Genomic DNA, 23117 nt, shown 5'->3' on the forward strand with positions numbered 1-23117 from the left:
TTTTTTTTTTTGTTTTCTTTTATTTTATATTATTATTAATATTTTACACTTAAAAACAAAACAAGTTATATATGCATGCGAAGAGCGGGGAGGGTTTTGTAGGGAGTGTAATACAATGGAAAAAAGGCAAACAGAACAACTGAAACAAACGAAAAAAAAAAACGCACAAAACAACTAAAAATAAACTCTATTTCCGACCAACAAATCTATCTCTCATCACTGATAATAGTTGTTGCGATTTTGAGCAGCCCTTTGCATGGGCGGCGTGTAGTCGGGTGCGGGGAAGGCTCCAACCACAATTTGTGCCTCACCCTTTTCGGGTATGGTCGATTCGGGCCTGGAACGTGGCGGATATTGTTGGAAATTTTCCAAATTACGGAAACGTCTTTCTTGGAACGAGACATCCTTGGAGAGGCGGGCAGCACGGCTAATTACATCCTGATTAATGTTAAAGTCTTCGGATGGTGTATTATTGTCCGGTACAAAGGCTTCGTTGGTAAAGACAGTGGCCATAACTTCAGTTCTAGGGGTTTGGAAGGCGAAAAGACGTGGAATTCATTAAAAGATAAATGTTTTATAATTATTGATAAAAAAAACTTACTTTTCTTCTTGATAGGCATTGATGGGAGGACGTGTGGCCAAAATGTCATCGGAATCCTTGCGTGGCATGAAGAGGTTAGCCTAGAAAAATATAAAAAATTTGTTAGTAGTTGCTATTAGTATTCATATTAAATCCTGAAAGAAGCACTGCGAGAAGCGTCATAAAAAAAGGAAGACAGTGTAAGGGAGACTTTGAAAACAGATTATTACAAAATATAATGGGGACAAACATTGCTGATAGACCTGGAAGAGGGAGAAAATAAAGACATAATAGACAGCAACCAAGGGAATTCGATTTTCTGAAAGACTTGTTACAGATATTATTAATCGTTCTCTCTCACTGACACGAATTCATAATTACTGGTCCCTTGTTGTTCACATGGACTTGGTTTCTTGTATATGTGTGTATACTCATTGTCGAATGAACATGGTTTCAATTTCTTTGGAATTTTGTAGAATAACATAGTTCATAATCCCCCAAACATCCATGATAAATAAATACGAGTGAGTAAGAGAGAATTTGTCAGTTCGGTATTGAATTGCGACTTCTTAACGTCGACAGTAAAGAGTTAAAGTAAGGCTGTGTCTGAGCTTTATAATTCTCCTTGTAACGCCATTGATCGTTCTCTCTCTCACTCACTCGTATTTATAAGTAATGTCCATTTTGTTGTTTACATGCATCCGTTTGTTTGTATGTGTGGACGTGACCGTGCTGCTTCGTTGAAATACTGTTAAAAATTCCGGGATGGGATTCTCGGGACCTCCATGTACAGATAAGGACTTATAAATACGAGCGAGTGAGAGACCATTTAGTCAATTGTGAGTTGGAGAAAATCGATCAGTCAGTTATGAATTGCGACTTGCAAACGTCGACAGTAAAGAGGTTAAGTAAAGCTATGTGTTAACAGACATTAAGACTTAAGCATATTAGGGTTTTTCCGTTAATTTCAAAAAACTTGAACTGATGCGTAAATTTTTAAGCCGTTTCTTTAAATTTGGTATTGGTAGACTATAAAAATTTCCCTATAGAACTTCCTACATTCCCCTATTATTTTCCATGGTTGTTTTGTTATTGTCATAATTTGTTTTCCCATATCACTTTCTGTAACAGTCTAGGCATTATAATTATCACTGTAACGCCATAAATCGTTCTCGCTCTCACTCACTCGTATTTATGAGTTATATCCATTTTGTTGTTTACAGGCATTCATTTGATTGTATGTGTGGACGTGGTTGCCATTTCGTTGAAATATTGTAGAACCATTCGGATTGCGATAATTGCAAACCGTCATGTACAAATGAGGACCTATAAATACGAGCGAGTAGGAGACCATTTAGCAGCAAAATCGAAAATTTGTTGTCTGGGTCACAAATTTGCAAAATCTAATATAGATCAAGCACGTAAAAAAGCATTAAGTTCGGCCGGGCCGAACTTTGAATATCCTCCACCATCTGGAATGCATTAGGAAATTTTCAAAAAAATAAAATTCGTTAAAAATTCTGTTACGGAATACAGGAAGTAGCCGTTATGTTGGGGTCCATACGAAGACGTGGACCAGCATAGGCAATTTTGTCATAGGCTATTACAATATTCAAATGCGAAACTTAAACAAAATCCGCAAAATCTGTCACAGGCTGTAGTACCTATTAAGAACTTCAAATACGAAATTTGAAACAATTTTGGTGAATATATTTTGGATTTTGGACAGAACCTCAAGCAAGCGCTTCGCCGGGAACGGGCCAAAATTCCGCAGAGCAACATTCGGGCAGCGTGTGACGGTTTCATTGGCCATTTGAAGGCTATAATATGTGTCAAAGGTGACCAATTCGAACAAATTTTAACTTATTCTAAAATTTGATGCTATTTCCGACATTCTTTGCTTTCATCCAATAAAATTTAAAAAAGTAAAAAACAATATTATCCATTTTGTTACGAGACCTAAAACTGATGCAAAAATTAGGATTTGCAAAATTAGATTATTGCTTCCCTTTCTGTGCAGAATTTTTTATGCAAATTTCGTTCATTTGTGAGGGAGGTACCAGAAGGAGTGGATCGATTTTGCCCATCTTAACACCAGACCTTGAGTTAATATAAATATTGGGATGTGTGAAATTTGAAGACAATCGGACTCTTACATCACATTTTATGGGAATTGTAATTATTCAAAATTTTGACCATTTGTGGGGGAGTTACTTGATGGAGTGGACCGATATTATCCATTTTCACACCTGACCTAGCACTGACGCAAATACTAGGATTTGCAAAGTTGGAGCAAAATCGGATATCCTTTCTCTTTCTGTGCAAAAAATATATTTCTTGAAAATGTCGACCTTTTGTGGGGGAGGTACCAGAAGGAGTGGACCAATATTGTCCATCTTAACACCAGACCTTGGGATAATATAAATATTGGGATGTGTGAAATTTGAAGACAATCGGACTCTTACATCACATTTTATGAGAGTTATAATTATTAAAAATGTTGACCATTTGTGGGGGAGGTACGTGATAGAGTGGAACGATATTGTCCATTTTCGCACCTAACCTAGCACTGGTGAAAATATTAAGATTTGCAAATTTGGAGCAAAATCGGATTTTCATTTGTCTTTCTGTGCAAAAAATAATTTTTTTTTTGAAAATTTTGACCTTTTGTGTGGGAGGTACCAGAAGGAGTGGACTGATATTGCCCATTTTCACACCAGACCTAGCACTGGTGAAAATATTAAGATTTGCAAATTTGGAGCAAAATCGGATTTTACTTTCGCTTTCTGTGCAAAAAATATTTTTTTTTGAAAATTTCGACCTTTGTGGGGAAGGTACCAGAAGGAGTGGACCAATATTGTCCATCTTAACACCAGACCTTGGGATAATACAAATATTGGGATGTGTGAAATTTGAAGACAATCGGACTCTTACATCACATTTTATGAGAGTTATAATTATTAAAAATTTTGACCATTTGTGGGGGAGGTACGTGATAGAGTGGAACGATATTGTCCATTTTCGCACCTAACCTAGCACTGGTGAAAATATTAAGATTTGCAAATTTGGAGCAAAATCGGATTTTACTTTCGCTTTCTGTGCAAAAAATATTTTTTTTTGAAAATTTCGACCTTTGTGGGGAAGGTACCAGAAGGAGTGGACCGATATTGCCCATTTTCACACCAGACCTAGCACTGGTGAAAATATTAAGATTTGCAAATTTGGAGCAAAATCGGATTTTACTTTCGCTTTCTGTGCAAAAAATATTTTTTTTTTGAAAATTTCGACCTTTGTGGGGAAGGTACCAGAAGGAGTGGACCAATATTGTCCATCTTAACACCAGACCTTGGGATAATACAAATATTGGGATGTGTGAAATTTGAAGACAATCGGACTCTTACATCACATTTTATGAGAGTTATAATTATTAAAAATTTTGACCATTTGTGGGGGAGGTACGTGATAGAGTGGAACGATATTGTCCATTTTCGCACCTAACCTAGCACTGGTGAAAATATTAAGATTTGCAAATTTGGAGCAAAATCGGATTTTACTTTCGCTTTCTGTGCAAAAAATATTTTTTTTTGAAAATTTCGACCTTTGTGGGGAAGGTACCAGAAGGAGTGGACCGATATTGCCCATTTTCACACCAGACCTAGCACTGGTGAAAATATTAAGATTTGCAAATTTGGAGCAAAATCGGATTTTACTTTCGCTTTCTGTGCAAAAAATATTTTTTTTTTGAAAATTTCGACCTTTGTGGGGAAGGTACCAGAAGGAGTGGACCAATATTGTCCATCTTAACACCAGACCTTGGGATAATACAAATATTGGGATGTGTGAAATTTGAAGACAATCGGACTCTTACATCACATTTTATGAGAGTTATAATTATTAAAAATTTTGACCATTTGTGGGGGAGGTACGTGATAGAGTGGAACGATATTGTCCATTTTCGCACCTAACCTAGCACTGGTGAAAATATTAAGATTTGCAAATTTGGAGCAAAATCGGATTTTACTTCCGCTTTCTGTGCAAAAAATATTTTTTTTGAAAATTTCGACCTTTGTGGGGAAGGTACCAGAAGGAGTGGACCGATATTTCCCATCTCCGAACTCGATGTGAGTTCGACAAAAATATTACGATGTACCAAGTTTGGATAAAATCGGATACTCCCTTCGAGAGTTATCATGCGCACCAGCCAGCCAGACAAACAGACAGACGGACGGAAGGACATCGCTAGATCGACTCCAAATGTTCTGAAATGGATTTGGTTCAAAGAGACCTAGGGTCTAAAACCGTTATTTCGACTAGGCACGTTTTGACCGTATCAAATGGTATATACCCTCTGTAGCCATATGGCTGAGGGTATAATTATGGCGTTTGACGTTGTTGCTGTCTGTTTATCTTACCCTCTATGTTGAAGGGGATAAAAAAGCCCAGAAGATATTCTTTCTTTAGTAGAAGTTAAGAAGATCCCCAAAAGACCTGCCAAGGTGTCTCAAATTCTCCAAGGACCTAAATTTCTTTTTGTGATGCACACCAAAACCCCACTGTGTCCCCACCGACATTTAATCAAATTCCAAGCTCCATCCACCTACAAAGCATGAAAGCTTATCATTTCGATAGGCTGTATGGAATTCGAAATATATGTCGGTAAACTTTTATACATCTTCACACACACATATATATATATTACACATATCTGTGTATATATTGTTTGTATATAAATAATAATAAATTTTATCGACATATAAATAAGGAGGTGACTGATTAATGTACGAATAGCTCTTATCGCTTGTTAACCACCAGGTTTGAGGTGCCGCGAAGAAATGAAATTTATTTTCCGTGAAAAAAAAAAAAAAAACACAAAAACAATCAACCGAACTAGAGTTAACTTTTCAAAAAATATATATATTAACAGAAACAATTTAAGGCAATGCGATTAATCATTGCTTCCCTTGTCTTTTACATAAAAAAATACCTATTTTTGCGTAGTTTTTTTTTTTTTTTGTTTTGTTAATAAAAAGATAATAGAAAATACTTGTCCGGAAATGTTGGATTCTTTCTAAAGTACATTGTCTTAATGCCTCTTCAGTGACTAAGTTTTTTTTTTTAATATAACCAAGTTAGTTGGTGGCACCACCAGAACTTTAGAGTTATTTCACTATACATTAAAAATTTTAAAATCGGCCATGATGTCATGAGTCCGAAAATGTTTACACCATGATACTTATGTTCAGTTCTTGTTCCCATTCCATAGCAAATATTAATCGCTGGGGCCATACTCACCGTGCCATCGTTATCTCGCATAATAAATATGCTTTGCACCAACAGATAAACGGCAAAGCCGACATTTATTATCCACAAAACGAAGCCCTTGAATGTCAGCAACATCATTGAGATGGCAGCAATTGTGGCGGCCAGAACCTGGGCAGCTTGTGGTTGTATCTCACCAGCATAAGCCGAGCTAAGATTATAATCGGCAGCCTCTGCCCGGAAACGTCCATAGTCTACGCCAAAGATAACACCCAAAACAAAGTCCATACAACATATCATCAGGGTGATTATGACCCAGGTCAAGAGAACGCCAAGTGTGTTTTTTCGATTATCCTTGGTAACATCTGACGGAGAGAAAGACAAAAAAAATATATAAAATTCATTAAATTTATGGCGGGAAATAAATGACCTATTATAGGCTTTCTATATATGCGGAATATATTAATGCAACGAAATTGCGATACCAGAAAAAGGGGAGAAATAAATTGAAATAAAAAATAGACGTTTTTTAGATGGGTTCTTTATTGAGGCACCACGAACGTTAGTAATGCCCTCAGCCATATGGCTAGAGAGGGTATATATTATTTGATACGGACCTAGGCCCTCTTTGGACCAAATCCGTTTCAGGATATTTGGAATCGATTGACATCGACATCGCTAGATGTCCGTCCGTCCATATGTCTGCTGGCTGGTGCACACGATAACTCTCGAAGGGTGTATCAAACTTAGATTGAGTTCGGAGATGGGCAATATCGGTCCACTTCTTCTGGTACCTCCCCCATAAAAGGTCGAAATTTTCAAAAAATATATTTTATTGCATAGAAGTAGAAAGGATAAACCGATTTTGCTCCAAATTTGTAAATCCTAATTTTTACATCAGTTCTAGGTCAGGTGCGAAAATGGACAATATCGGGCCACCCCATTAAGTACCTCACCCAAAATGGGTCAACATATTGAATAATTATGATTCTTATAAAATTTGATGTATGATTCCGATTACATACATCACGATATTTTTATTAATCTAAGGTCTGGTGTAAAGATGGAATATATCAGTCCGCTCCATCTGGAACCTCGCCTACAAAAGGTCGAAAATAAAAAATATATATTTTATTGCACAGAAAGCGAAACAATAATCCGATTTTGCTCCAACTTTGCATATCCTAATATTTGCGTCAGTGCTACGTCAGGTGCGAAAATGGACAATATCGGTCCACTCCATCAAGTACATCCCCCACAAAGGGTCAAAATTTTGAATAATTCAAACTCTTCTAAAATGTGATGTAAGAATCCGATTGTCTTCATATTTCACACATCCCAATATTTTTATCAACCCAAGGTATGGCCTAAAGATGGAATATATCTGTCCACCCCTTCTGGTACCTCCCCCACAAAAGATCGAAATTTTCAAAAAATATTTTTTGTACAGAAAGCGAAACAATAATCCGATTTTGCTCCAACTTTGCAAATTCTAATATCTGCATCAGTGCTAGGTCAGGTACTGAAATGGACAATATCGGTCCACTCCATCAAGTACCTCCCCCACAAAGGTTCAGAATTTTGAATAATTATAACTCTTATAAAATGTGATGTAAGAATCCGATTGTCTTAAAATCTCACACATCCCAATATTTTTTATAAACCCAAGATCTGGTGTTAAGATGGGACATATCGGTCCGCTCCTTCTGATACTTTTCCCACAAAATGTTGAAATTTCGAATATCCATTATGCTCATAAAACGTGAAATTAACATCCGATTCCATTTAGACTTGGCACATCTGAATATTTCTATCAACACAGGACCTATTATATCTATCGGACCATTCTTTCTGGTACCTCCCTCACAATATATGCGGTGAAGATGGAATATATCACTCCACTCTTTCCGGTACCTCCCTCACAAAGGGTCATAATTTTGAATATCCATGAAGCTCATAAAACGCGAAATTGACATCCGATTCCATTCAGACTTGGTTTATCTTAATATTTTTATCAACGCAGATTTTTTATAAAGATGGTACAGATTGGACCATTCCTTGTAGTACCTTCCCCACGAAGGGTCAGAGTTTTGAATAACCAAATCGATTATAGAATCCAAATTATTTCTATCCCATTATTTCTACTAACACAAGATCTTCTGTGAAGATGAGATATATCTGTCCACTCCATGTGGTACCTCCCCACAAAGAGTCCGAATTTTGAATATCCATAAAACGCGAAATTAACATCCGATTCCATTAAGACTTGGAATATCTCAATATTTTTATCAAAACGAGATACGTTACAAATATGGTAGAGATCGGACCATTCTTTATGGTAGCTGCTCCACGAAGGGTGAAAGTTTTGAATAACAAAATCGATTACAGAATCCGAAATAAGCATCAGGTTTTCTCCAAATTACACAAATCCCATTATTTCTACTAACACCAGATCTGTTGTGAAGAGGGAATATATCGGTCCACTCCTTCTGGTACTTTCCCCACAAAAGGTCGAAATTTCGAATATCCATTAAGCTCATACAATTAACATCCGTGAAATTAACATCCGATTCTTGGCACATCTGAATATTTCTATCAACATAGGATCTATTATAAAAAGGTAGAGATCGGACCATTCCTTCTGGTACCTCCCCGACAAAGGGTCAAAGGTTTGAAAAACCAAAATGTTTATAATGTCCGAAATAAGAATCATGTTCTCTCTATATTTCACACATCCCATTATTTCTACTAACACTAGATCTAATGCGAAGATGGAATATATAAGTCCACTCCTTCTGGTCGAAATTTTGAATATCCGTGAAGCTCATAAAACGCGAAATTAACACCCGATTCCATTCAGACTTGGTACATCTCAATATTTCTATCAACAAAGATTTTTTATAAAGATGGTACAGATCGGACCATTCCTTCAAGTACCTCCCCATGAAGAGTTGAAGTTTTGAATCACCAAAATGATCATAAAATCCGAAAAAACCACCTGGTTTTCTCCAAATTACGCAAATCACAATATTACATTATTACTATGTGGAGTCTAAACCTTTTGAAACTCTTCTCTCTCAAAATTTGAATACTTACACATTAAAATCAATCCCGAAGCGATTAACCAACACACAGCAACACCCAAATACACACAATCCCAGATGAGAATATCGGTAGGATCCAAAATGGTTTTTGTTTTGATGAATTCACTCTGATAGGCTGGGAATGCATCGGGAGTACAGGTCGATTTGAAGTAAAGAGCCATGAAAATTGTCGGTACAACGGAAGCATAATTGAAGGTACCATTGACATTTATGACACAATTATACGACAGAATTCCCGTAATTGTCAGGCCAATGAAGAGCAGGGATTGGAACTGGAAATAGAAGGAAATGTGAGGGTTATTACAAGAACAAAAAAGTAAGACAATAAATGGCATATTATATAAGAATAAATAATTTGAAAGAGGTTGGGAGATTAAAACAGTTAAGATTTCAAGAATTACAGTTTTCATAAAAAAGAACCCTGCTGGACAATATCGGGCCACTCCATTAAGTACCTCCCCTACAAAGGGTAAGAATATTGAATACTTATAACCCTTAAAAAAAGTGATGTAGCAGTCCGATTGTCTTCAAATTTCATACATCATTAACCCAGGGTCGGGTGTGAAGATGGAATATATCGGTCCATCTTCTGGTACCTCCCCCACAAAAGATTCAATATTTTCAATATCCATGAAGCTCATAGAACGCGAAATTACCATTCGATTCCATTCAGACATGGTACATCTCAATATTTCCATGAGCAAAAGGTCTGTCATAAAGATGGTAGAGACCGAACCATTTCTTCTAATACTTCCCTCACAAAGGGTCAAAGTTTTGAATATCCATGAAGCTCACAAATCGCTAAATTCACATCCGATTTCATTCAGACTTGGCACATCTCAATATTTCTATTGACGCAAGATATGTTATAGATATGGAAGAGATTGACCCATTTTTTCTGGTACATCCCCCACAAAGGGTCAACATTTTGAATAATTATAACTTCTATAAAATGTGATGTAAGAGTCGGATTCTCTTCAAATTACATATATCCAAGTATTTCCACTAACACAAGATCTGCTGTGAAGATGGGATATATCGGTAGACTCCTTCTGGTACCTCCTCCACAAAGGGGCACAATTTTGAATATCTATGAAGCTCATAAAACGGGAAATTAACATCCGATTGCATTCAGATTTGGTATATCTCAATATTTCTAACACAAGATATGTTATAAAGATGATGGAGATTGAACCATCCTTTCTGGTACCTTCCCCATAGATTTTGAACAACCAAATCGATTTTAAAATCCGAAATAAGCATCCGGTCCCCTTCATATTACACAAATCCCTTTATTTCCATTAACAAAAGATCTGCTATGAAGATGGGTTATATCGGTCCAATCTTTGTGGTACCTCCCCCACAAAGAGTCAAAATCTTGAATATTCACGACACTCATAAACACAAACATCCGATTCCGCTCAGACTAAGCACATCTCAATATTAACACAAGATTTGCTATAAAGATGGTAGAGATTGGACCATTCCACCTGGTACTTCACCCACGTAGACTCAGTGATGAAATGGTGAACTCATTGTCCATCTGGTGATATGAAGTTAATGCGAATTATTTCCTCTTCTTAAAAATATAAAAGAAATTAAAGCTGATGATCGACAAGTGAATATACAGAGAGTTCGTTTCTTCAGCCTACTTTGTTTCATTCCTTGAATATTGTCGGGGTATTTGTAATGCATATCGCCATATCTAATAGAAATGACTAATTTCCTTTCCGACTATTGTGATGAGCCTTTCATTCCATTGACAATTTTTACCTATTAATCATAAAAACCCGTTGACGTTATAGGTATATTTGATTTAATTTTTATTCTATCATTGATCGATGCAGATAAGATTACAGGTCGTTGGAATAAGAGTGCACGTTTTTATTTCAACGCTTGTAAAAGTAGAATAAAATTAATGTATATATACATATATACAGGGCGAGATGAAAAAAGTGCAACCAACTTCAGACTGCTGTCATTTCTAAGCCACTCGTCCGTCAGCTGGTTAAATTATTCCAGTGACAGCTCATTATATTGTTTACAAGCATTTCGGTGAGAATTTTCCGGAAATATGTTATTCGTGATGGAATTCAGGCGTGATAGTGTGATTTCTTTATATTTGGCTGGAAAACCACAAGTGGCTATCGTTAGAGCACTCCAGCATTTAAATGTGAATAAATCTTTTGTGTCTCGTAAAATCACTCGTTAACGTGATACTGGTAGCGTAGCCCGACGTCAAGGAAGAAAACAGCAACATCAGCAGAACTGGTTCGAAAAGTAAAGAAGGGACTTGATCGAATCCCGCGTCGCAGATGCCGAAAAATGGCTTGTAAGCTGAACATATCGCAATATTCCATTCGGCAAATATTGAAAAATGAGCTCGGGGTAAAGCCATTGAAATTCCAAAAAGTGCAAAAACTTACACCGCAACAGAAAGAAAACAGACTCAAAAGAGCTAAATAGTTGCTTCGCTTAGCTGAAAGTAATGAACTGCCGAATTTGGTTTTCTCCGATGAGAAAACATTCGTTGTTTAGCAGTTTGTAAACAAACAAAATGATCGGGTTTAACTGCCAAAGAGGTCAGCTGAAAATGTGCACCTTCAGTTGGTCACCAGAACTCAAGCGCCGGGCATGGTGATGGTGAGGGTCCCCATAATAACCGATGGTGGCTCTCCGCTCGTGTTAATCGACCATGGCATCAGAATAAATGCCGAATATTATCGCGAAAATGTTCTGAAGGGTACTTGAGTGTTATTTTATGTGAGCACCTAACATGCGGTCTATCTCACAGTGGTCTTAGCACCGGGTGAATACAATGCCCCCATATGAGTGAGTTCCAATTCGCTCGCACGTTATTTGGATGCCTCCTTGGTTAGGAGCGGAGCCAATCTAAACTCCTGCCTTTCTATGGGTCAACCACCCGGTTGGTAATGCAACTCCACATTCGAGCAACACACTCTCCCCGCGATTTGGGTTTAAACCACAGCCACCGCGATGCTCCCACAAGGGGGCCAACACCAACTAGGCTAGATCCGGGCATGTGGAGGGTGTGTTAAATCCTTAGGCACTCAAACATTTTGGCCGCACACCTTGGACCTCCCAACAGGACTCAGCACCATCGCACTCAGCACGCGCCACCCAAGACTGGTTACAAAATGAGGTTCCTCGCTTCATTGGCCACCAAAATCTCCGGATACCAATCTGTTGGACTATTGCGTCTGGAGTATTTTGGAAAGCAAGGTTGGCACTAAAAAACACCAAGGTGTCGATCACATCAAGCAAGGGCTTCGCGGGGAATGGGCCAAAATACCGCAGAACAACATTCGGGTAGCGTGTGACAGTTTCATTGGCCGTTTGAAGGCCATGATTCGTGCCAATTCGAACAAATCCCAACTTATTCTAAAATTTGATGCTATTTCCGACATTTATTGCTTTCATTCAATAAATTAAAAAAAAAAATTATGACTTTTGACATTGTTGCAGTTCTTTTATCTTACCCTGTAAAGGGGGGTACCGTTATATGGGGGCTATACGATATCGTGGACCGATATAGCCCACCTTCGAGCTTGACCAACTCGCAGACAAAAGACAGATCTGTGCAAAATTGTAGCTTCCTATCTTTATTTGTTTTGACTGTAGCGTGGTTACAACCGACAGATGGACGGACAAGGCTGAATCGTCTTAGAATTTTACGCTGATGAAGAATAAATACCTTTTATAATTTATATTATTTTTTCGATGAGTTACAAACGGAATGACGAACCTAATATACCCTCCATACTATGTATTTCGGGGGGTATAAAAACAATATCAATACTGCCTTCATTCAAAACATTGCAAAGTCCAATTTTCTCTATTTTGCACTTTTATACCCTAACTTTTTTTGTTGTCATAATTTTTATCATTTAGTACAAATATTTGATATACTAATCCATCACTGGCAGTTTATGATAAAAAAAACAGCCCCTAGGTGATTATTCATCACAATGTGCGTTGTGTATATATTTTTTTTAAATGGCGTTGCGAATAATATCGGAATTCCCCAGAGCTATATGCCAAAAACAAATAAAGATAAATCATAGTAGGTGGGGAAAGTAAATTCCCCTGAGCACCAAAACTAATTTCAGGAATTAACGAGAGGGGCCAAAGGAAAAAGAAGGAACTAGGGAAACTATTTGAACTAAAATAACTGGATAAACAAAGGGCTGGTGTTATTTCCGATAGTTCCTTTCGTGGAAAGGTTATTTTGAACTAGTACTTTCCGTAACGACGCAGTTCTAGTTCATGCTTTGGTAACCTTTGGATTGGACTTATTAAAAAGGAGAGCTGAAGTTGTGTTCTTCCGGAACGAACTAATACAAAAGAAAAATTATTCTCTTTAGTTCACCAAGTTCCTTAAGTTCGTCCGGCAAAGCAAAAAGAGCTGGGTACAGTTTGGATTTTTGCTTTTACGGAGTAGTTCCTTTGAACTAGTTCATGTATTTCCAATTTAAAATCTCATCGACAATATTGGACGTTAGTAATTGGAGTAGTGGCCGAAAAATGGCTTATGAGCTAAACATATCGCAACATTCCATTCGGCAAATACTGAAAAATTAGTTCGGGGTAAAGCTATCGAAATTCCAAAAATGCAAGAACTTACACCGCAACAGAAAGAAAATAGACTCAAAGTGGTGAACTGCCGAATTTGGTTTTCTCCAATGTGAAAACATTCGTTGTCCTAAACAAACAAAATGTTCGTGCTTACTTGCCAAAGAGGTCAGCACCTTCGGTTGGCCACCAGAATTTAAGCGCCGGCCATGGTGATGGTGTGAGCCGCCATAACAGCCGATGGTCGCTCTCCGCTCGTAATTATCGACCGTGGCATCGGATTAAATGCCAAATATTATCTCGAAAATATTCTGGAGGTTGTATTAAGAGGAGGACACGCAAACATTTTGGCCGCAGACCTAGGACATTCCAACATGACTGAGCACCATCGCACTCAGCACGCGCCACACAAGAATGGTTACAAAATGAGGTTCCCCGTTTCAATTCCAAAATCTCCAGATATCAATCCGATGGACTATTGTGCCTGGAGTATTTTGGAAAGCAAAGTTGGCACAAAAAAAAATACCAAAGTGTCGATCAACTCAAGCAAGCGCTTCGCCGGGAAAAGGCCAAAATACCATAGCCAAGGGTGTCGTGGAGTGGAAGATTGACACGTCACTGGTATTTCAGATATTTCGGCTGGCTCCTTCGGAAAAGGATAAAGAAGAGTATGGCCAAAATCGATCTAATCGAATTAAACCATTCAGAAAGGCGTTTTACGTATTTTCGCCTTATTCTTAAATTTGTTTCGGCGATAAAAACTTCCCATTTTATGGGAAGGAAATTCGATTTGATTCGACGTTTAAATAGAGTCACACTGAAAGTGTTCGGGACCGTAATTATGGAGTCAAATCGAAATTCTGTATTCATGGTCGCAATCTTTTCTCCATTCTTCTTTCGGCAGAAAATCATAAGTGTTTCAGTCTTTGTCTCTTACAGGTCCATTTAAAGGAGGAACAGATGGATAGAATCTTGGCATCTCACATATGTAATGTGCGCATAAAGGAAACGCACAATTATGTGATAACTTGTCACGTTTTACTACCTACCCTAGGATCTTAAAACCGAGGAAATATAGGACAGGATATGGTAAGGAAGAAATTTGACTTCAAAGGGCATATAGACTTTATGAGCTGATTGAAACAGTGGGCGATTATAGTCCTTAGGCAAGTTTGTTATTATATTAACAGATAATGCCAATTATCGGAGAGCCTTTAGGTTCAATGCGCGTCGAGCTACTATAGCACTGGCTTACAAGTTGGTCTTAAAATCGTGGAAATGAAGGACAAGATAAAATACCTACGGAAAATGTTGATAAGAAATTTGACTTGAAAGGGCATATAGACTTTATCGTAGCCAGAGAAAGGACTATCAAGGGCTGATGAAAATGGGTGGTGGTTTTTATCGTAGGGCAAGGTTGCTATTAAATTGAAATTCGCCAAATGAATTTGAAGGGCTTAACAAAATGAACACGTTGAGCGATTCTACGCATTAAATTTTATCGATTAAAAAGTAACCACAGGGATGTGTTAAGTATCGATGAACCCGTCTATCTGAGGTTGTTAATCGATAATACTCGGACGAATAAATGGGTTCGTTCACGTTCATTCTTTTTTACTACCAAGAAAAAACACTTAGGGGTAATGTTCTATAAGAAATTTGACTTCACAAGGGCATATAGACTTTATTCTGGTAATACCAGGGCTGAAGAAGATGCAGGCCGGTGCTATTCCTGAAGTAATGTTTCTATTTTATCGGAAGACACCTGAATCTGGTGTCTGATAAATACAACAGAAAAAAAGAGTGGGATAATTTTTCGCGTAAAATATTATCGCTTCAAATTGCATCAATCAGAGGGAGTCCTTCAGTATATATAAACCCGACTTCCTGTGGATTGGAAGTGGATGTGTAGAATTCTTGTTTCATATTTCTAAAGACAAAACTATATATTCTAATAGGGCTATCTATGATGGGGTGGATTTTTAAAATTTTATTTTAATATTTTAACTTATTGAGATTTTTAAATAATAATTCGAAAATTTTTAATTTTTTAAATATATTTAAAAAAACCTGGTGGATTATGAATTCTATTTTAAATATATTTTTTAGAAGTCTTAATTGTTAATGGATATTTAATAAAATATTTTAAAATTTCAACCGAGCGTGAAGCTTTTCAACATTTTTTTTTCAAAAATCCAGACTGATCATAGATTAAAAAAAAAAAAACAAAATAAAAAAGCAGTAAGTTCAGCCGAGCCGATCTTTGGAAATTTAAAAAAATAAATAAAATTCGTTAAAAATTCTGTTAAAATTTTAAAAATACCGAATATATCCATTATATTTGGGGTCTATACAAAGACGTGGATCTGCATAGGCAACTTTTGTCTAAGGCATTACAACATTCAACCGCGAAACTTGAAAAAATCCGGTGAATAATATAGCTAAAGTCATAAAAATACCGAATAAAGGGAGGTATCGTTATGTCGGGACTATACGAAGACCTGGACAATTTTCTGTCATAGACTGTAGAACCCATAAAGAACATCAAATAAGAAATTTGAAACAATTCCGGTGAATAATGTCGCTAAAATCATAAAAAAACGAATATAGGGAGGTATCGTCGATATATGGGGACTATACGAAGACTTGGAACTGCATAGACAATTTTCTGTCTTAGGCTGTAGTATCCGTTTCGAACTTCAAATACCAAATTTGAAACAACTCCGTTGAATATCGTCCTAAAATCATGAAAATACCGAATATTGGGGGGTACTGTTGTATAGGGGCTATACAATATCGTGGACCTATATAGACAATTCTCTTCCACGTGGTAAAGCACTTAGAAGGAACTTCTGTTATGGTATTTTATACAATTCCATGGAAAATGTCCCTAAAATCATCAAAATACCGAATATCTGGGATTATCATTGTTTTATGGAGCTATATGTGGACCTATATAGACAATTCTCTTCCAGAGGGGAAAGTACTCAGAAGAACTCTTTGTGTGGATTTTCAAAAAAATGTCCTAGAAAAATTTGGCTACAATCATCAAAATACCTAATATAGGGGGGAGGGGTACCGTTATATGGGGGCTATATGATATCGTGAACCGATATTGCCCATCTTCGAACTTGACCTGCCTGCATACTGGCATACAGACTGGCCTGTTGAAAATGTTAGTTTCCTATTTTAATTCGTTTTGACTCTAGCGTGATTACAACAGACGAACGAACAGGGGGAACATCTCTAGTTAAGTATAACTCTTCGACTTTTTCGAATTTTTCCAGAGGTAGGTATTTTAGCCCTAATTCCGGGAGACTTTTTTTTGCTTGCGATACGGACCCGTGTCCACTAGACAATATAGGTATCGTTTCAAAGGTTATAAAAATAACTATCTAACAAGAAGGGTTTATTTATAAGAGGTCGGAAGTTATAGTCAAATTATCGATTTTTTTAGACTCGAATTTTTTGTAAACCCCCCCAAAAAGCCGAAAAAATGGTCCATTATGGGTGTCAACAAAATTGATGCCAAATTATAGCTGACACTCTTTTACCTTTCCTTTGTCTATATCGGGTAAGCGGATTCGGGTCTATATTGCCATAAAAAAGAGGGAAGGTATGAAGGTTCTTCACAGTATTTTCCACGTTGCTTTGTTCGATTTTTTAAGACCCTAATTTTTTGTAAAACCCCCAAAAAAGCCGAAAAATGGCCTATTATGGGTGTCAACAAAATTGATGCCATATTATAGCTGACACTCTTTTACCTTTTCTTTGTCTATATCGGGTAAGTGGGTCCGGATCTATATTAGCCTAAAAAAGAGGGAAGGTATGGAGGTCCTTCACAGTATTTTCCACGTTGCTTTGTTCGATTTTTTAAGACCCTAATTTTTTGTAAAACCCCCAAAAAGCCGAACAATGGCCCATTATGGGTGTCAACAAAATTTATGGCAAATTATAGCTGACACTATTTTACCTTTCCTTTGTCTATATCGGCTAAGTGTATTCCGGTCTATATTAGCATAAAAAAGAGGGACGGTATGGAGGTTCTTTACAGTATTTTCCACGTTCTAACCATCATTGGAAAATGGCGCCCAAGTGGTGCTTTGTTCAATTAAATTTCCACATCATTCATAGATGATTCTCCTTTTTAGAAATCGAAGAAGTTGGCAACATTTATCTTTCCTTTGTCTACATCGGATAAGTGAATCCGGGTCTATATTAGCTTAAAAAAAGAGGAAAGGTTATGGAGGTTCTTCACAGTGGCGCCCAAGTGGTGCTTTGTTCAATTAAATTTCCACATCATTCATAAATGATTCTCCTTTTTAGACATCGAAGAAGTTGGCAACTTTTATCTATCCATCCATAAAAAGAAGAGGGAAGTTATGGAAGTTCTTCACAGTGTTTTCCACGTTCTGACCATCATTGTAAAATGGCGCCCAAGTGGTGCTTTGTTCAATTAAATTTCCACATCATTCATGGATGATTCTCCTTGTTAGACATCGCAACTGTGGAGCCTAGTGTTCAGCCAAAGGATTTGTATCGGAGACGAGAGTACTTTTTTACGAGATAGTTTCTTCCTCAATTCTCCCATTTATTTGACTTAGTCCCTGAGGAATTACTCTACACTCCATCCAAATCCATCATTAATTTGAGGATTACATATTTAACTCATTATTGACTTTAAAAAATATATATTTCGAAGCCCACGCGTTTTTCTGCCTTATAAAAACAACGTCTAAAACCTCTCAAACATTTTCCTCTCTCAAACACCAAATCAAATTCTCTTATTCACTTGACGGACTTACCAATCCAAAAAATCCAGCCCAATAGGTAATGGTGCGCAAACAACTAAAGTTCTTTACTGACCCCGAGGGGTTGCTGTATCCAAATCCGTTATTCATTTTGTAAACAATTAGCGGCAAAATCTACTCTCTCTCTCTGCTCTGCTCTGCTTGGCTCTCTTTTTAAAATGATCAATTGTTGGGGATTGAGTTACAATCAAACCCCTGCTTGGTTGTTTCACTGCAGTCTCTGCACGTTTCGCTAAATATCCGGCAAAAGTTTCGCGTTGTGTACCACTTCTTTGGAGGTGAACAATCAACTCACGTCACGCTCAACTAAACCCGCAGTAGTTTGTCAAATCGAACAGCTTTTTTTGCAATGGAAATTCGTTGTTGTAGAATTTATTTTTATTTTTTTTATCAGAAATTTAACATCCACCGTTGGCCTAGAGGGAGGAGAGGTTGGAGATTGGAAGCAATTAATTACACTTGGACGTTTATTTTTTTATTGTTATTATGATTTTTTCCCAGTAATCAACCAACCAATTATAAAAATTCGCCACCAACAACTGTGTCAGCGTTTAAACCGAAAAGAAATTGACGTTCGCACTCGTTGCTCTTTCGTATTCGTACTGAGGGAAAATTTGTTTCTGGGTTTTTTCGAACCACCAGACAGACGATTTCTAGTTCGATATCTTGGACATGGCCAACAAACGTCCCCTGTGTTGTTTTTTTTTCATGTCCTAATCATTTTAACCATAGACGAAGTCTTGGCCAAGGGGTTGAAGTGGAAATGTACCTATGTTAGTTCGGCGTTTTTTTGGAGCGGCCGTTTTTTGGCCGAGTACCTTGTGCATCAAATCTACATAGTTTTTACAATTTACTCTCTCCCTCTCTCCTTATTTCGTTGTAATCAGGTGAAAAAGAAAAAAATGTAAAAGCCAACGCGACCGCATTTTTATCGTTATCATCAATATGCGGGATCTTATCAATGTTTTGGTGTTGTTGTTTCGAATTTTTCTGATAGTCGTCAATATGGGTAGTGTGTGGAGGTGTCATAAAGTAAGGGTATTTTTCTTTTTGGTATGGCCAACGAGAGAGGTATGCAATTCATCAAAATGGTTATTTTTATTCATTTTCAGGTTATTTTGCATTTTTTATACCCTCCACCATTCCTTTACTATCAAGTCTAGGGCTGTTTTGAACTGCAGGGAAGCCTTGGAAAACACTGGGTAGTCCATCAAGCTCTGCTGGGTTCCTGGCCATTATAACATCCCAGGTAACGAGACTGCAGACGAATTGGCCAGGCTAGCATCCGAATCAACTACAATTGAAGTAGACAACTCGATTAAACCACCATTGTGTCATTTCCTACAGGTCATTCACAGACATTACTCTGAGAGAATCCAACAAAAATGGCTGGACGAAATGGGATGCACCACCTCCAAAAGAATCTGGCCTACACTCTCAGAGAAGAGAACAAGATCACTGATGTTATTGTCAAAACCTGAATTAAAACTTGTGGTGGGTATCATCACAGGTCATTGTAAGGTGAGGGCTATGACATCGAAATGGCACAGCGACGTCATTGACTACTGTACGATCTGTCAAGATGAAAAAGAAATCGAGACAGTCGAACACTTGCTCTGCCACTGCCCAGCACTCATTAGTAATCCTTCGATTAGCCAGAAGATTCAAGTGGCTAAAGACGACACGGCAAACTCCTCAGCCGTAGATCACACTCCATAACTCTATCTCTTATCTTCACCTCTTCTACCAAACCACTTTTTCCTCTTTTCCTAACATTCTTCTAGGATGAACACAATGGACCTATAGGTCTCCAAGTGGAGCGGTTGCCATATGTCGATTTAGCGACGTCCGTCCGTCTATCCATCTCTGGAAATCACTCTAGCTTCCGAACGAAATGAAGTAGGATGATTACATTTTACTCAAATGTGTATTATGTCTGCAGGACTTTTAGAATTGAAAATGGGTTATGTAGGTCCACGTTTTGGTATAGCTCCATATAATTGTACCTCCCTATTTTCGTTATTTTGGTGATTTGAACGACATTATTCACCGGAAATATTTTAAATTTGATAATTTGGTATTTGACAGAATATTGTCAGTGCAAGTCCACACTTTCGTATAGACCCCATATAACAGTACCTCCCGATATTCAGAATTTTGATGATTTTAGCGACATTTTTAACCGGAATTGTTTCAAATTTAGTATTTGAAGTTCGTAATAGATATTACAGCCTAGGACAAAAAATTGTGCACGTCGTCGTATAGGCCCCATATAACGGTACATTCCGATGTTCGGTATTTCGATGATTTTAGCGACATTATTTACCGGAACTATTTCAAATTAGGTATTTGAAATTCGTAATAAATGCTACAGCCTATGACAGAAAATTTTCTGTGCAGGTCCACGTCTTCGTATAGCTCCCATATAAGGTCACCCCCGATATTCCGTATTTTGATGATGTTAGCGATAATATTCATTGGAATTGTTTCAAATTTGGTATTAGAAGTTCGTAATATATACTATAGCCTATGACAGACAATTATCTGTGCAGGTCCAGGTCTTCGTACAGTCCCCATATAACGGTACCTCCCAATATTCGGTATTTTAATTATTTTAGCGACATTATTTACCGGAATTGTTTCAAATTTGGTGTTTGAAGTTCGTAATGGATACTACAGCCTGTAACAGAAAATTGTCTGTGCAGGTCCAGGTCTTCGTACAGCCCCCATATAACGGTGCCCCCATATAACCGCACCTCCCTATATTCGGTATTTCGATGATTTTAGCGACATTATTCACCGGAGTTGTTTCAAATTTGTTATTTGAAGTTCCTAATGGGTATTATGCTCTATGACGGGAATTTGTCTATGCAGGTCTTGGTCTTCGTATAGCTCCCATGTAAAGGTACCTCCCCATATTCGTTATTTTGATTTTTTTTTTGATACATTATTCACTAGAGATGTTTAAAATTTCGTATTTAGAGTTTGTAATGGGTACTACAGCCTATGACATAAAATTTCCTATGCAGATCCAGGACTTCGTATATGCCCCATATATCGGAACCTCCCTATATTCGGTATTTTGACGATTTTAGGTACAATATTCACCGAAATTTTTTGGAATTTAATATTTTAAGTTCCTAATAGGTGCTACAGCCTGTGACAATAATAATTTCCTATGCAGGTCCACGTCTTCATATAGGCCCCATATATCAGTACCTCCCTATATTAGGCATTTTGATGATTTTAGCGACATTATTCACTTGTTTTTTTTTTCAAGTTTCGTACTTGAATATTGTATTGACCTATGACAAAAGTAACCTATTCAGGTCCACGTTCTCGTATAGACCCCATTATAATGGCTATATTCGATATTTTTAATATTTTTTTTTAATTTAAAAATTCGTTTTTTTTTAATTTAAAAAATGGAACTGTTTAACAATTAAATATGAAAAAATTTTAATTTACTTTTTCCCATAATTTTGTATTGCCCCTCGTAGCTCTAAATAAAAAAAGAGAACAATGTCCATGTTTCTTCCAACTCCCATCGATTTTGAAATTTTAATGACTCGCTTTTCGAAAAACAACGGTATAAAAATTCTTCTGATACGCGGCCCCAACTAAAAATAGGCTAAACATTTATTTTTCAAGGAAAACAAAATCACATTTAAATATTTGGTATGTACGCATTAAATGTTAGTTGGTGGGTTCGTTATATTTTATATTTTGCAGATAAAAAATTCTATCTTTCCGATTTGATTCCACATACAATGCATTGGGGACATTGATAACTAGGCAACTTTATCAGATATTGTTTTTGTAAAATATCTTTCGTCACATTCCAGCACTGCTGCCGAGGTATGATTAATTGAATTGAATTTATCGTGGATGGCATTGGTAACAAACGTGTGCAGAACACACTTTTTATATAAATAATTGAAGATTTTTTTAGGGGAGGGAAGATTTCACCGGAAATATTAATAATCCCTTGTGAAGTCGCGAGTTCCTTTTTAAGAATCCCTTAAAAGGCTTTCTTTTCTCATCTTCTATGCGAATACGCAGAAGAGCTACTTGTCCTCTAGACAAAGGCCTACTCGTCTACTAGGCAAAAGCATTGTCGTTTTCTATAGAAACTTCTAGTCTTCTCTAAGAAGACCTGCTTTTCCTATAAAGCAAGTCTTTTTGGTTTCCCATAAGAAGACCATCTGGTCTTCAATAAGAATTTAAGAACTTTTGGTCTTCGATAAGAAGAACTTCTCAATTTCTATAAGAAGACCTACTAGTCTTCTATGACAAGACATTCTGGTCTGTATGAAGTCTTTCAGGTTTCTGGGTTTCTACGAGTGAGGTTTTAATTTTTCTACGGGAAGTCCTTCTGGCCTTCTAAGAGAATATCTTTTGTTTTTCTGTGAAAAGGACTTTCGGTCTTCTATGACACGTCCCTCCGTTTCTGTCTCCGACTTTCCTGTCTCTAATCAAAAGACCTTCTGGTCTTCAATGAAGACCTTTTTTATGAGAATACCTTCAATTTCAATTCAAAATTGTATAGGTCCTTTAAAAATAGAAGTTCTTGAAAGCTAAAAATTGTTTTGTTTATTATTTTATTTATAATTGTTTTTTGTTTAATATTTATATTTATTAATATTTATATTAATTAATATTTATATTAATTTATACTTAAAACACAAGTTAAAATGCTAAAAGTTCTTTATATATTATGGCGCAAAACGCCATACGTCTCTGTTGTGTTGATACAGTTCGTTGTCGCTC

At 37.0% G+C, this 23117-nt stretch overlaps 1 protein-coding gene and 1 long non-coding RNA gene across 2 annotated transcripts; one reads left to right on the forward strand and one right to left on the reverse strand.

Moving 5' to 3' along the window:
* LOC101896395 (uncharacterized) lies at positions 1-18988 on the reverse strand. The gene is made up of 6 exons (XM_005183097.4): positions 18861-18988; positions 18342-18763; positions 8936-9215; positions 5873-6204; positions 602-681; positions 1-523 (listed from the first exon to the last, which is right to left on the reverse strand). The coding sequence occupies exons 2-6, from the start codon at positions 18435-18437 to the stop codon at positions 217-219; spliced, it is 1095 nt and encodes a 364-aa protein (XP_005183154.1). The 5' UTR covers positions 18438-18763; positions 18861-18988; the 3' UTR covers positions 1-216.
* On the forward strand, positions 4338-6122 carry LOC131804074 (uncharacterized). The gene is made up of 2 exons (XR_009342889.1): positions 4338-5232; positions 5844-6122. It is a non-coding gene; the product is annotated as an uncharacterized LOC131804074 (long non-coding RNA).
* Positions 18989-23117: the final 4129 nt, after the last annotated feature.

The sequence above is a fragment of the Musca domestica genome, unplaced genomic scaffold, assembly GCF_030504385.1.
Source record: "Musca domestica strain aabys unplaced genomic scaffold, Musca_domestica.polishedcontigs.V.1.1 38, whole genome shotgun sequence".
In the NCBI taxonomy this organism is placed as follows: domain Eukaryota; kingdom Metazoa; phylum Arthropoda; class Insecta; order Diptera; family Muscidae; genus Musca; species Musca domestica.